The sequence below is a fragment of the Rosa chinensis genome, chromosome 2 (assembly GCF_002994745.2).
Source record: "Rosa chinensis cultivar Old Blush chromosome 2, RchiOBHm-V2, whole genome shotgun sequence".
In the NCBI taxonomy this organism is placed as follows: Eukaryota; Viridiplantae; Streptophyta; class Magnoliopsida; order Rosales; family Rosaceae; genus Rosa; species Rosa chinensis.
Window position 1 is genome coordinate 30,447,444 of NC_037089.1, and position 15,669 is coordinate 30,463,112.

The 15,669-nt window shown below is 36.2% G+C and overlaps 1 protein-coding gene and 1 long non-coding RNA gene across 2 annotated transcripts; one reads left to right on the plus strand and one right to left on the minus strand.

Moving 5' to 3' along the window:
- Positions 1–8,548: 8,548 nt before the first annotated feature.
- On the minus strand, positions 8,549–9,208 carry LOC121051223 (secreted RxLR effector protein 161-like). Its single transcript, XM_040513362.1, has one exon. It carries the CDS (start codon positions 9,206–9,208, stop codon positions 8,549–8,551), a length of 660 nt encoding a protein of 219 aa, XP_040369296.1.
- Positions 9,209–13,298: 4,090 nt separating this feature from the next.
- Positions 13,299–15,207, plus strand: LOC112186223. The gene is made up of 4 exons (XR_002930689.2): positions 13,299–13,435; positions 14,299–14,470; positions 14,849–14,913; positions 15,075–15,207. It is a non-coding gene; the product is annotated as an uncharacterized LOC112186223 (long non-coding RNA).
- Positions 15,208–15,669: the final 462 nt, after the last annotated feature.

The following is a 15,669-nucleotide window of genomic DNA, read 5'->3' on the forward strand; positions in this document are numbered from 1 at the left end:
AAGTTTGAGGGGATTTCGGATTCGTGCGCCTGCAGTGGGAGATCAGTATGGTTTTGCTGGGATACTATTGTGGACCTCAGTCCAAATACTGACTGAATGGATGTGTTACTAACTCGCTAACGTAACCGAGGTGGCTTGCTACCTCACTTCTGATAAAATATATATATATATATATATATATATTTATGGCTAAATACTATTTAGTACCCTGTGGTATGGGTCTAACATCGATTCAGTCCCTCGACTTTGAATTTCATCAAAAACACCCCTGCAATCTCATCTTCTCGTCCAATAGGTCCCTCCGTCGGGATTCCGTCAATTTCAGATGTTAAATGGGGCCCACATGGAAGTGAAATTCCAAAAATGACCCTGGCTCTTCATTAGTTCTGTTCTTCTCTTTCTTCTTCCTCTCTCCACTTCTGCAAAAAAAATTTCTTCTCTCTCTTCTAACATCGACGGAGCTCAGCTTCCTGTTTCGATCAAAGACTTCAGTCTCGCATGTGCTTTACTCTCCCCCTCTCAATCCTCAACCCACAAGCTTCTCTCGTATATCCCCAAACACTTCTTAGTTGCCGCCGATTGGGTCTTGAATTCTTGAGAAGCTTATTTTGATTATAGTGAGCAATCTATTGATGGTTTGTTGGCCTAGGAGAAGGGGTCGTTCCTGAAATTGATGCCTGAGGTGATGTCGTTGATGGAGGATAAAGGAGAGCTCGATTTATAAATCTGCGGACGGGGATGAGGTCTAAGCTGCATCGGCGAGAATGCCAATTGGGAAAGTTGTGTACTTTTGTCTGTTCCTTGTGCTTTGATGGCTCTGGATCACTGATTGTCAGACTTCATAGAGGTTGGGCTGGACTAGACTCGTCGACGGCCGATGAGCACGGTGGTGGTATAGGTGTTGCCGGTGGAACTCCGGTTGATAGTGGAGTTGGTTCTGGAGTTTGTCAAGGCACCAATTCATGTCATTGATTGTTGAGATTTTAATTGTCCGTATTTCATTTTAACTCGTGAATTTTCCCCACTGATCTTCTGTCAAAGTTTGCTTATTTCTTCTATTTCTGAATTTAGGCTGTCAAAGTTTGATTCTTTGTTCTGTTTTTGAATTTGGGCTTTGACGAATGTGGGTAGATTTGGCAATGCAGTTGTGAGATTGGAGCTGCATTTGAATTGGTTTTCTGTTTTTGATTTTCGATGAAGTTGCGACGATGTGGTGTGTGAAAGAGGGATGGAGTTTAGATCTGAGGGTGTACATGTGCGATGCGATAAGCTTCTGTCACCGATGATTCAGTCGCCCAAGATTCCGGCGTAGATGATTCTGTCGCCAGGGATTGCGAGGACGTATTTGCAGGCGTGGTTCATATGGTTGTGCTCAAGCTGGTTTGTTTGGAGTTGTTTGGTTCGTTTGCATGTTTGGAATTCACTTTGTTGATGAAATTTAAAATTTGCAATTGTGAGGAATCCAATTTTGAATGCTTGCAGCTCTGAGAACTCGGAGCTCACAGGGTAGAGAGAGAGAGAGAGAGAGAGAGAGAGAGAATTGGAAGGGAATTAATTATTAAAGAGAGAAGAAATTGTTTTTGCAGAAGTGGAGAGAGGAAGAAGAAAGAGAAGAACAGAACTAATGAAGAACCAGGGTCATTTTGGGAATTTCACTTCCATGTGGGCCCCACTTAACGTTTGAAATTGACGGAATCCCGACGGAGGGACTTATTGGACGAGAAGATGAGATTGCGGGCGTGTTTTTGATGAAATTCAAAGTCGAGGGACTGAATCGATGTTGGACCCATACCACAGGGTACTAAATAGTATTTAGCCCATATATATATATAAACCCGCCACGATAATATATGGATTATACATTTCAACTAGCTATATTAGATCAAGATATAATAAAGTCAAACCCTTTAAGGTACAACTTCAAAGTTATTGGATTAATTAAGATTGTTGATCATCTCCAACAGAATAGCTAAATTCAATTTTTAGCTATATATAACTATTTTTGAAGGAAAATTCAACTCTAACATATTAGCTATAGCTAAGTTAAATTTAACTTTAGCTAAAATGGCTAGCTATATTTAGTTAGACAATCAAGAATAGCTAAAGCAAAAGTTATATTTCTCTCTTCTCTTTTGTGCACATATCAGTTTACAATTGGATAAAATATAGTATATTACTTACAAATAGCTAATACTGCTGGAGTAACATTGTTAAATCAATAGCTATATTTCTTAATTTTAGTTAAATTTAACTAAAAAGTAACTTCTACTATTGGAGATGCTCTTATGAACTACGCAAGTTGAATACGTAGAACAAGTCACTCTGGAGATTGAGAATTTAAATATCCTAAAATATGATTAAAACAAAACAAACTACTGCTTCATTTAAAAGTTTGGACATCCATGTAGAAACCAATTAAGAACTAAACATAAAAATATCATACTATATAGATTGGGACCAACAAAAAGAAACGCATTGTACATCCACCCTTGCGCGCCTCTTTCATCCTTTCTTTTCATCGGTTGGTCCTGAACGGGTGACCGGAAAGCAGCGAGGAGCTAATGAGGGTTTAGGGTTTGAAGCAACTAAGCAAGGGACTAGAAAAAATTGGGAATTCAAACTAAATGGAAGCATAAGAGTAATAGATCAAGCGCAAGCCATGATACGAATTAAACTAATAATATATACTTACACTGTCCAATACTACTCTAACATCTAAGATGCTGGAAATTCTTAATGTTTTTCATTATAACTATTGATACCGGCTATGTGCTTAGTAGAAACACCACAAGTACTCTGCCATTAAACGTACCGGGCGGGCCCGACCTTACCAACTTTGGTAAGCCCACATTGTAAAGGGAAAGAAGGCAAGTCCTGACCCACACTATATATGCATGCATTTCCTCTCATTTATGATAAGTTACTACTCTCTCTACTCCTATCTTATCAATACTCTTACAAACATCTGACTTAGGTGTCAGAGAATTGTAGGTCGGCAAAACCAGTCTACTCTCTGATCTCTATTTTTGGTTAACAGGTGACGGAGCTTTGGGGATTGTAAGCTTTCCCAGTAATTCTCTGGATCCCCTCGGGAACCACACAAAAACAGAAACAATAATTAATTGGTCGTTCCTTAAGTCGAACTCAAAACCTTATAGATTAGAGATCTATATCCCAGATCTAATAGTTGTGTGTGAAAGTTCTAATGTTCATTTTACATCTTTTTTATCATAATTAAATTGTTATATTTGGAAAATTAACAATATTTATTGAGGACTATTAGACACGCAAGCGAACGTGAATATAGAAACAAGTTTATGGCAGTATCTGTAGCTAAAAATGACATATCTCCTGATTAAGTTCCCAATACAAACTTAAACTCACTTTTATACGCCATGCATATATCTGTCAATTTAATTCATTCTTTTAGGGTTTAAAGAAGAAGGGGAAAAGCATGGGGATGATCATCAGTCGACATTAATATTCTCAGCAGTACGTCGATATCGATCACTATATGAAGCTACATGTAGCTCTGATTGGCAAAACAGGTCATGTTAATTTGGTGTGTGTTCATATAAATTGAGGACAAGCAAAAGCAATTACGGGGACACAAAATGGACCAAACATGAACCATCTGCTTCCCACGTGATTTTCTTACATAACAATGTTCATCTTCCTTATCTGAAAACGATATTAGTCCCACCTATGTTGGGGTTTCTCCCTTCATAATTTAATGCATGGTTTCTTCCATGATTAATCCACTTTTTAATTAGCTAATTACTTGCCTGCATCTGTAATTAGGCGCTAGCTAGTTCATTGTGAATACGATCGAATTAGGGTTTCAATTCCCTTTTTTTATTAGACTGGTGAATCGTTTTTTTCTTTCACGAGTTTAGTCCTTTGAGTTATGAGTCTTCTTATTTTCTTTTTAAGTGTTCGATCTCATGCATCTTAGAGATTTTAGGCTAGGGTTCGGATTGTAAACTTGTGTTAGTAGCTAACTTTTGATTAGTTCCTTGACTAGAAGGGCCTAATAACCACAGAAAACACAAGACTCAGAAATTCAATCCGAAAGGCAAATGGACTAGAATAAATTAACTAGGATATGTAATTCTCTTTTTATCAATCACTGCATGAATAATGTTTGGTTTTGTTTCTGTAAACGACCGGGTATACGGATAATTTGGAATCCTTCATTGGATGCCTGAATATCTGCCACTTGATCGATCATATATATTTGGAAGTTAGTTATTTATTAGTGGGGAATATGGTCTGCTATGAGGGAGGTCAAAAATGGTTTACAGGAACATCTTAGTGTTTGTCCCCATTACTTGACTAAAACTGGTGTGTAAGGGGGGTCTATGCAAATTCTGTCTTCATTCAGAAATTTCATCCATTATTTAGAATGATATGGAGATGAAGGAACAACATTCTCGATTTCGCGTTAAACATAAATGTCTTATTATTAGATAGTTACAACATTTAGTCATATTATTTCAATTATGAGTCTGCTAGTCTTTGTGCTTGAATCCAAACTAGGCTTCGGTCGATCAATTGCATCTGGTACTTGTGTTTTAGTCTGAAAATTTACACTCAAACGTTGAGTTTTCAATTTCTCACTTTAGTCCTCGAGTGCTTAATTCTTTCGTTAACACTTCAATATATGAGGAGGAGGGATTAGGGTTAATTTAGGGTTTATGTATATGGCTTAATTAATTGTCAGATGCAAAGACCCATGCATCTCTATGAAAAGTAATCAAATCAAGTTCAAATAAGCCAAGTTTTTCTTACATCAAATCCAAACAAGAAACTCCTTCTGCCAACTTTTTGTGGCTAAAAACAATCCCAGCTCCTTAATGTGCCTCTGAAACCCAACAGCCCACATTGCTATGCTCCATCTTGAGAAGCAAGGTAAGGCGGGGTCATAAACTCTTCTCTGGTCATTAGGCTGTAAATCGCTAGCCACCATATGTAAACCCTACAAATCTAGCTTGGTTTGCTTTAAGCTGTTCCCTGGTGTCTGTTTCCCAGAACAAAAGCATCTAATAAGCAAAACAAGAGAATCAAGCAAAGCTGCTACCAGCTGATATCGCTGCATAGATTTCAAACAATGAGCTCAACTATTCACATGTAGCTAGTACTTTATGTTTGGATAGATGATTGGAACAAACAGATCAAAAAGAGCTAGCTAGTCATTAATTGATGAAATGTTTGATCTTTTACCTCGTGAGATATATTTAATTTTACCCACATGCATCAATTCCTTTTGTTTACACGTTACTACAACTATTACGTACATGTTTCAAAGTTAATATAATGATATGTAAGAATCATAACAACAACACCATGTTGATTAGTTCATTATTTATATGTGGGAAAATCAGAGGAGAAAATGATCTTCATGAAATGTAAGATGTCGGGGGAAAAAAAAGGAGTCTTTGCTCATGCTTATCATCTGTCTCTTACGTACTCTTAAATTCTTATATTTCCTTCTCTTTATGTAGAATGAAATAGTATGCTTCTACGCAGAAAAATTCATTATTCGATATATTGGAATATTGGATGCACCATGTAGCAACGAGTAATGGTGTGTGTGTGTGTAATAAATTATTGTTTTTTTTTTTTTAAATATCCAATAAATTATTGTTTGACTGACGCAATTTGGCCAGGTTTGACTATTTAAGGAACAAAATTGCTGGAGTGGAGAATTTTAGGGTTTAGTTCTTGGGTTTGGAACTCTAAATTAACCTTAACCCCTAGCTATCTAGTAAACGAAGGATGAATGATATATGAAAAAATAAAACATGTGACGACGCATATGTCTAGCAAAAACTTGTGGGTACACCACGCAGTTGACATTACCACGTGGTAAAATCGATCCTACATACAAATTATTCATCAAGATAAAAAGGAAGCATTAATATGGTCTAGGGCATCATCCCTTCTTTGGCACTGTGCCAACCTCTGTGATTTACTTAAGTATATTCACACTCATGACAGGAGTGTTATATGTATACAAGTAGGCTAAGGAGCGTCTTGTCCAAGCCAAGATATCATTTCAAGGGCAGACAGCAGGAGACATTGATGGTGACTCAACACGACCTCATTTCTCACAAGAGAATTGCAATAATATTACGTCGCTGTCCATTGCCAGCAAAACACTGTTCATATCTCTCTATATAAGGAAGACACTCCATATATATTCATTTCACAACTGAGAGACCTGATAAGCTTTCCAGGAATTAAAAAGATCAGCACGTACTTGAATACATATTAAGAGATGGCAGCTGTGATACGATACAAGCACCTTGTTCTTGTGGCTTTCATCTTTCTTTGGTTCATCACTATGACAACTACTGAAGGTAAATTCCTGGTCTGTGATCTGTCAATTAATGAACTCTCTCTGATAGCACAAAAATAAACCCAGCTAACCCTAATTATGAACCTCTTGGCTTTGTAATTTGCTGCAGCACGAAGTTTGGGAGTGGCGCCAAGTAATTATAGATCTGATGAGAAGAGCCATGATGACAACTTGAAACATGGGATCAAAGAAGATGATGGAGTAGTGCCAGATGAGAGTAATGATTTATTGGCTATGGATTACACTCCAGCAAGTAAAAAGCCTCCAATCCACAATTAAATATACATAGAGCAACCTTTGTTGTCTAAGTACTATATTTAGATTGAAAGAGTGAGAGAATGTTTAGTTTAATTAGTCTCCATCTATGCTACCTATTTCATTAGGAATGGAAAAAAGTTATGAAAATATACATGCTTAAAGAAAACATACAAAGCCACAGATAATTAAACACTTATGTGGTATTGTGCTTTATGCAAAGGGGTCTTTTGTATATAGAAAGGATTCTGCTTCCTTACGGAAATTCTCATGGATGAAATTACCAGATAGCGGATTAATCTATATGTTTTGTTTATTTCCAGTTACTTAGATATGCATATCTTTTGCATCAGAGCAAGATATATGATTAATTTTGACATATATATTGAGCATATAATCTACATATTGAAAATTTTGCCTTAGTAGTTGGTTGTAAGATGAGATCCATCAACCATTGAAAATTTCGATAATCTACATAGCTAGCTTGTTATTATATGAGATTACTGGTAGGCGTTGATGGAGAAACCCCAGTCATAATAACCAAATCAGGTGCCTGCATACAGAGTACACTAAGATTGAACATATTCCTGCTTCTTAGACAAGCGATCGATATGAACATTTTTCTGAGACTAGCTCATATATAGCATACATTTCATAACTTTAAACTATAGTGGAGCTGATGAATGAATCACTGCTAGATGCCTAGATTCTTTCATGATCGAGCCACTGGTTTCATTACTCTTGATCGTAGCTACTTATAATACCCTTGCTTAAATAAGCATATTGTTAACTTAATGAGTAATCCAAGGATCATTTCACAAAATACATAAACACAACCAAACGATCAATACAACATGAACTAGAACACATTGAGTGGAGATGAATCACCTGCTTCATGTACAACAGCCATTTCTTCACAGCAACAAACACAGCTATTCAACACAAGGCTGCGAGCTTCAACCTCCAAGTAGCTACACGCAAGAAAGTCCTCTACTTCTGTGTGTTTAACTCCTATCTATGGGGTAGGACTGAATGTATTTGTCACACACAGAGAATAGGGACTTCAAGCACCTATATATACAAGCTAGATAGGTCTTCCCATAAAAGAGTCCTATCCTAGCCTAAGAGTTATCTGTAGAGATGCTATGGTTATCATATCAACTAATTAGATATTTATCTTTATCAAAATGGATTCCTAACCATATGAGTGACATACCAAAACTCATTAGGTGTCTAGGTAGATAATTCATATATTTCCTATTTATTATAATAAGTTTAATCAATTTGTTATTTACTTAATGTAGATAATATTAGATCCAAATAATATTTTACAATCTCCCCCTTGGACCAATATTGTCTACATAACAACTGAACCAAAACTCATTCCAGAAAATAGCCAAAGTGTGCACTGAAATATATGGTTTCTCAAAATCCATTCAGTTATGTCAATAATGCAGCAGCTAAAATAGAACTTATTGGAAATAAACATGCTTGTGTAAACACACTTGTTCCAAATCACTAATAATAACCTCTGCATCTCACATGAACTACAAAATGATATGATGAAATCAAGTGGTAAAGTATGTCATTCTACAATAACCACTTGATCATAGTCCAACTAAAAATTTTGAATATCAAAACATAATGCAAATATTATTTACTTAAGCACCAGTGGATTACATGTTTGCCTCTTACTGAATATATGCATATCACCATCCACCTGATAAATAACAAAACTGAAAATAACAACAATTAATCATTTTCAAAATGAAACCAAGCTGTGAAACAATATATCTGGAAATACCTCAAGTTTTATTCATTTATCAAAAGAGTACATATTGTTTCTAACATGAACTGCAAACTGAAATAAATTGAAACTTTCAAACTAAGAAACTGAAAACGTGATCTTTATAATTTTTGCTCTTTCTAAACTCAAGAATCTAAACTGGACAAAATTCCCATGTCCTCAACATGTTTCTTGAAAACTGAAACTGGTAATGCCTTGGTAAAAGGGTCTGCAAGCTGTGCATCTGTACTATTGGCAGCTATATCAATCTCTCCATCTTTTACCCTCTTTCTCACACTGTAGAACTTCAAGTCAATATGCTTTGAGTTATTGGACCTCTTACTGTTCTTGCTAAAGAATACTGCAGCTTCATTGTCACAATAAACCTTCAATTTTCCATCAACAAGATTACTTAAAATCTTTGTTTCTAAAAGAAAGTTTCTGATCCATAGGCCTTCACATACACCTTCATATATAGCAATTATTTCTGCTTGTATGGTGGATGTGGCTATCAATGATTGTTTCATTGTTTTCCAAGTCACTGCACTACCTGCCAACATATATACATAGCCACAAGTAGACTTCATTGATACAGGATAATTGCCTGCAAAATCTAAGTCTGTGAAGCCTACAAGCTCAAGCTTCTTTACACGCTTATACACAAGCATGTGACTCTTGGTCCTTTGTAGGTATCCCAATACCTTTTTGACAGCAATCAAATGCTTGTGTCCAGGATCAGATTGAAACCTGGATAACATGCCAACTGCAAAGGATAAATCTGGCCTGGTGCACACTTGTGCATACATGAGACTGCCAACTAATCTAGCATATGGTACAGACTACATTTCCCTTTTCTCAACACTTGTTTTAGGGCATTGATCCTTATTTAATTTATCTCCTTTAGATATTGAAACCTCCCCATGAGCACAAGTAGCCATATCAAATCTCTGAAGTATTTTTGAAATGTGCTTGTTGAGATAATCCCAATAAACCTTGTGCTATGTCTCTCTTTATCTCAATTTCTAATACATAAGAAGCCTATCCTAGATCCTTTATATCAAAAAATTTTGACGGAAATATTTTGGTATCTTTCAGCAACTTAATGTTACTGCTAGCAAGGAGAATGTCATCTACATATAGGATAAGAAAGACAAACTGGTTTCCAACAATTTTAAGATAAACACATTCATCAACAAGGTTTTCAGTAAAACCAAAAGATGCAACCACAGAATCAAATTTTCTATACCATTGCCTAGATGCCTGTTTAAGTCCATATATAGATTTCTTAAGTTTACAGACTAAGTTTTCTTTTCCAGTTTCAATATAGCCTTCTGGTTGTGACATGTATATCACTTCCTCCAGTTCACCATTTAAGAAGGCTGTTTTTACATCCATTTGATGTAATTCCATATCATAGTGAGCTACAAGAGCCATTATGATTATAAAAGAGTCCTTAGTTGAAACTGGTGAAAATGTTTCTGTAAAATCTATACCCTCCTTTTGTGTGAATCCTTTAGCTATAAGTCTTGCTTTGTGTCTCTCAATGTTTCCCTTGGCATCTCTCTTAGTTTTGAACACCCACTTGCTGCCTATAGGCTTGTGATTTGGATTTGGCTTCACAAGCTCCCACACTTCATTATTATACATGGATTCAAGCTCTGCATCCATTGTTTTGACTCATTACTTTTTGCAGCTTGCTTAAAATTTGTAGGATCATTATCATCTGCTAATGTGCTCTCAACTTCTTGCAGATAAACCTCATAAATATCATTTTCACCTCCAAAAGTTGGCTTCCTAGTTCTTTGTGATCTTCTAGGTTCAACTGCATTTTGTTGAGGTTCAGGAACATTTTGGTCTGGTATAGGTTCAGCCACTTCAACATTTTGGTTTTCAAGCTCTAAGTCACCACCTACTGCATTGTGAACTTCACTTTCAGTTTCTGCATTATTTTTAAAGTTTGGCATTTCTATTTCTACATCCTCACTTTTTGCAATTTCCTCAAAATCATCAGTTAAATCTTCAAATTTTGTATTGCAAATACTCTCCCCCAGAAATTTGACCTGATGAGTTTCAAGAATTCTAGGTGAGTAGTGAGGTGCATAGAGTTTGTAACCTTTAGACTTTTCACAATAGCCTATAAAATGACAAGTTACAGATTTAAGGTCAAGTTTTCCTAAATTGGGATTGTAAATTCTTGCCTCAGCTTTACAACCCCATACATGGCAATGATGCAGACTAGGTTGCCTACCACACCAAGACTCAAATGATGTTTTATCCACATATTTGCTTGGGGACCTATTGCAAAGATAGTTTGCATTTCTTAAAGCTTCTCCCCAAAGCATTTTAGGCAAGCCAGAAGTACGTGTACACATCATACTCCTAACCATATTCAATAGAGTTCTATTCTTTCTCTTTGCAACATCATTCTATTGGGGATTGTATGGTGTTGTATATTGAGCCTTTATACCTACATCCTGCAGGTATAAAGCGAATGGACCCTTTTGTTCTCCTTGCTCAGTATACTTACCATAGAATTCAGCCCCTCTATCAGACCTCACAATCTTAATTTTCATTTCTAGTTGATGTTCAACTTCAGTTTTGAAAATTTTGAAAGCCTAAAGGGACTGTGATTTTCTTGACAATAGGTTGATGCAACAGTAACTTGAATAGTCATCTATGAATGTAATGAAATAAACATTGTCACGTATAGTTTTATGCCTGAAGGGACCACATATATCTGTATGAATTAGCTCTAGCAATTTTGTACTTCTGCTAGCATTTTTCTTCCTTAAGTTTGTCATTTTACCTTTAAAACATTCAATGTAGTCAGTTAGGTCTGAAAAATCTAGTTCTGGAAGTGTTTTGTTCTTCACTAATATTTGCAGTCTTTCTTTTGAAATGTGGCCAAGTCTCCTATGCCATTGGTAAGCTGATTTATCATTGAATAAGGTTCTTTTAACACCTGTGATGGTGTTGTTACTTGATGTGCTATTTCTATCTTCAACAAGTGAGATTACTTGTTGAGGTATTGAACAATTTAATTTCATATAATTATCCAAAATAACACCAGAACCATATAACAAGGAATCTTTAAAAAAAATTATTCCATCCAAATCAATGTAAAAACAGCAACCAGTCTTAACCAAAAGAGACATAGAAAGCAAATTCCTCTTAATCGAGGGAATGTAATAAACATCATCCAAAACTAAAAAATTTCCAAAACCTAAATCTAGCCTTAAGGTTCCTATAGCCTTCACTGCAACCCTCATGCCATTTCCCACACAGACATTGGTTTCTTCACTTCTTGGTGCCCTCTTCTTTGTGAATCCCTGTAAAGAATTAGCAATCTGCAAGGGTGAGCCAGAATCCAACCAATAAGTGTGAGGTTCTATATTGACAAAATTAATTTCTAAAGAAAAATTAATTTATAAAGAAAAGGTTTCTGTAGTACTTAAGAAATTCTTACCCTTCTTCACCAACCAAGCTTTAAAACCTGAGTAGTCCTTTTTCATATGTCCTACTTTCTTGCAAAAATAGCACTTGAACTTAAAAGCTTTGGTGGTGTTAGGTGCTGCAGTGTTTCCAGATGGCTTAGTGATGGTTTTGGTGACCTTAAGCTTGTTCTTCTTTTTCTTTGGCTTTTCCACCAGGTTCACAGAGGTTGCAGGCTCTCTCTCTTTCTTAATTCTATCTTCTTCATCAACACAGATAGATATGAGCTCATCTATGGTCCAGGTACCCTTTAGAGCATTGTAGTTGGTTCTAAGTCTATTGAAGGTATTTGGTAGGGAATGCAGTGCAACATGCACCACTTGGCTATCATTCACTCCCATCAGTAACTCCCTGAGCCTACACTACTAGAATAAGTGAATCACACGACACTTATCAGACAACACATCGAATTTTTCTGTCGTCTGAGTTCATCAGACGACAGATTTGTTAAACCGGTCGTTTGTTCTCTTCTCATCCAACACATGGTCATAAAGATGGAATGTAATGAAATTGCAAAAACCCGGACAACAGCTACAAGATTAGGTCAATCTCACACAAACCTTTAGCTCCAGCCTCTTTCCATTCCCGCACAAACCTCCCTCGCTCTCAGCCCTATTTCCATTCCCACACAAACCTCTCACTCTCACTCTCACTTAGCCTTGCTTAGTTCAACCCCTGCTCCCTCATTCTCATTCGATGACTTAAGGCTCAGATCTCAGTCATAATCGTCGTCGTCCCTCGACTACGAATCCTAAGACTATTCTTGTTCCTCGAGGAAGCTGTGGACGAGCTCAGATAGACAAGGCGAGACGTCATCACCAGATTGCTCATTCCTACTGCTGACGTAGCTCTCCCGTTCGATCGCTCATTAAACTTCTACCAGTTCGGTGGTGCTATGGATTCGGAAGACTTATCGTTGTGCCGACCTCCTTGCCTCTTCACAGAGACGGAAACAGGAAAAGCCACCACCAGTTCAACAGTGCTCTGATCGGAAGACTTACCGTTTGACGACGCATCGAAAGGCTTGCACACTCTTCCAAGTAACCAATCCTTTGCTCTGATTCAGATCTTTTTTCGGTAAATTTATGGAAATTTGAGTTCATTTTTTATTCGGGTTCGTTGATTCAGGACCTTTGTCTTCGACTTTCGCTTCCAATTAGGTTTCGGAGGGCTTTCATCTTCGTGTTGCTTATCAGGTAGCTCTCTATAGCTTCAGAAATTTTATGTCTTTCTCTCTGCTCAACTCTCAGTGTACTATATATGGATTTTGGTTGGATGATTTTGGGTTTGCTTAATATGGGTGTAGTGTGATAGTTCTTGTTGCAATTTACTTGCTTTGTTTGGTTGTCAAGAACATTTGGAGAAAGAAATTTGGTATTTTCATTTATGCTTCATGATTTGTGTAAAGAAATGAATTCTGGAAATGACAATTTTTGGTTCGTTGAAGTCCTAAAGAAGCAACAAGAGACGAGGCATGTTGAGTTGTTTGCAAAGGAGGCAGACTGGCAGAGTTGAAGGCCATGCAAGCTCAAGCTGAAACCGTGAGTTTCCCCATTGCTTTTCCTTTACATTAATTTCATGTTCTCAGGGTCAGTGTTGATGGGTGCTCTGTGTAGGTTTGACTTACTATTAATTTGACTTGTTTGATAAAATGATCAGTTTTTGAGATTTTCCCTTTTGCTTTGCCATGCAGGTTATATCCTAAGGTAGGAATAGTGACGTTTGTATATTATTTTCAGCTCATAGTTTTAAAGAGCTCTCTCTCTCTCTCTCTCTGTCTCTCTCTCTCTCTCTCTTATTTTGTTTATTGCTGTGTCATTATTGTCTTAAATTTAGTCCTTGTTGTCAACATAAATTTAGTCCTGATTTGTCTTCCAAAACAGTTATAAAACATTTGGTAGCGAGTTATTAATTTAGGATGGAACAACAGAGATTAATTTGATTTACTGAATCTTGCTTTGGAAGTATCTTATTAATGGTGATAGTCTTGGTAGTGGTATTAAATCTGTAAAAGATGATGTAGGATGTGGTGATGATGATGGTAATGATCATAAGGGTACTGATATAGATAATGTAAAAGATGGTGTAGAATATGTTGAGGATAACAATGATGATTATAGGAGTAGGCAGACATATACATTTGATTAAATTCTATATATTTTTCTCAAGAATATTTTTGTTAGACCTGTGTCTGCAGTTTTTGGTAATAGGCAACATGTGGATTTGTTCAAATTGTTCTGTGTTGTGAGACATAAAGGTGGGTATGATTCAGTTTCGAAGAAGAGGTTGTGGTGTTTTGTGTCCAAAGAATTGGACTTGGATGATTATGATTGTTTTGTCCACTGCAAAATTGTATGTTAATATGTTTTGTCCTCTGGCCAGTTTCTGATCATTTTATATGTAGGACCTTAGGAAATGGGGAGACTGAAAGTCATGGAACTTATTTAGAGGTTTGTTGTTGGATGGGACAAAGCAGAAGGACAATGGTGATGGACTGGTTCATTTGTAATCTAACCAAAATGGGAAGATTGAATATAGTTTACCATATACCAAAGATGCATCTACAATGCATTCAGGTACTGGAACTTGCAGTAGTAATGACAATGACAATGTTTGTAATGATAATCAAAATAATACTTTGATCTGATGAGTAGCTTTCTTTGCGAAAATGATTGATTTTTTTTTTTAAGTACTGAAGTGAATAGAATGTTTGCTAATTTATAATACATTATTTAGAAAAAATTGTATATATTGGTTTCATACAATTACTCCAAGAAATGCTATGTCAATTGCTATTTAGGCTACCAAGTTGCAGGCTTACACATAAAGTATGTTGTTCACAGTAACTAATGAGTATATTTTGTCACTAATTGGTTTCATTCTTTCATCAATTTTGTAATTAGCGAATTTCATATTGTGATTTAGCTGCTAACATTTGGACAATTTATATGAAGGCTAATGATTAGTTACGAAGTTCGTTCGAGGATAATGATGTACTGGAGCATGCTATTGATGAAGAGTAAGTCTTTAGTAACGATGGCTGAAATTTTATAGGATCATGCCTTCCCTGACTTCATATAAATTGAGCTATTAATTACTAGACAATAGAGCTATATTTTTACTTCACCTATATACAAAAACAATGTCATTCTAACGTTTTCTTTCTGCTGTACATTTCAGAATGAACTGGTATGTTGCAAAGTGAAAATAGCCAAATTTGTGAAAATAGCAGGATTCTATAATGCCTCCAAGGCACATCAGCCGTCCAAGACTTCTGATACACCAACTTTCACACTATCTTTTGTTTCCGTTTTTGCAGGTTTCTGTGCTCTATTTTCTTTGAATTAATTAGCATAGCAAATGATCTCCAAATTCCCTAAAAATTTACCAGTATCTAGTTTAGTGTGTTACTTTAGTGTGTATAACATTTCATTGAAATCGGAGTAGTTTAGTTTAGGTTTTTATTCTCATTTTGGTTTCTGGTCTCAGTCGTAGTTAATCTTGCTCTTAATCTTGAACTTGTTCTTTACGAAAAGTCAGAAAAAACATTGCTCTTTACATCTCTCATATGATACCGTCTTTCCATTTCTCATGTGTTCAGTCATCCACAACCAGCTTTTGGTTTGTCTGAAGACCTTGAACTTGCTCTTGAAACCAAGAAGTTACAAGTACAACATGGGAATAACACTGAATGCCTTTTCAAGGTAAAACAATACTGCTTGAATATGCTTCCCTTATGATTCTGAAGCTTTTGTCTCATAGTTCTATTCTTAAT

Coding starts and splice junctions, on each gene's coding strand:
- LOC121051223 (XM_040513362.1), bottom strand. CDS start 9,208: ATGTATGCACAAGTGTGCACCAGGCCAGATTTATCCTTTGCAGTTGGC.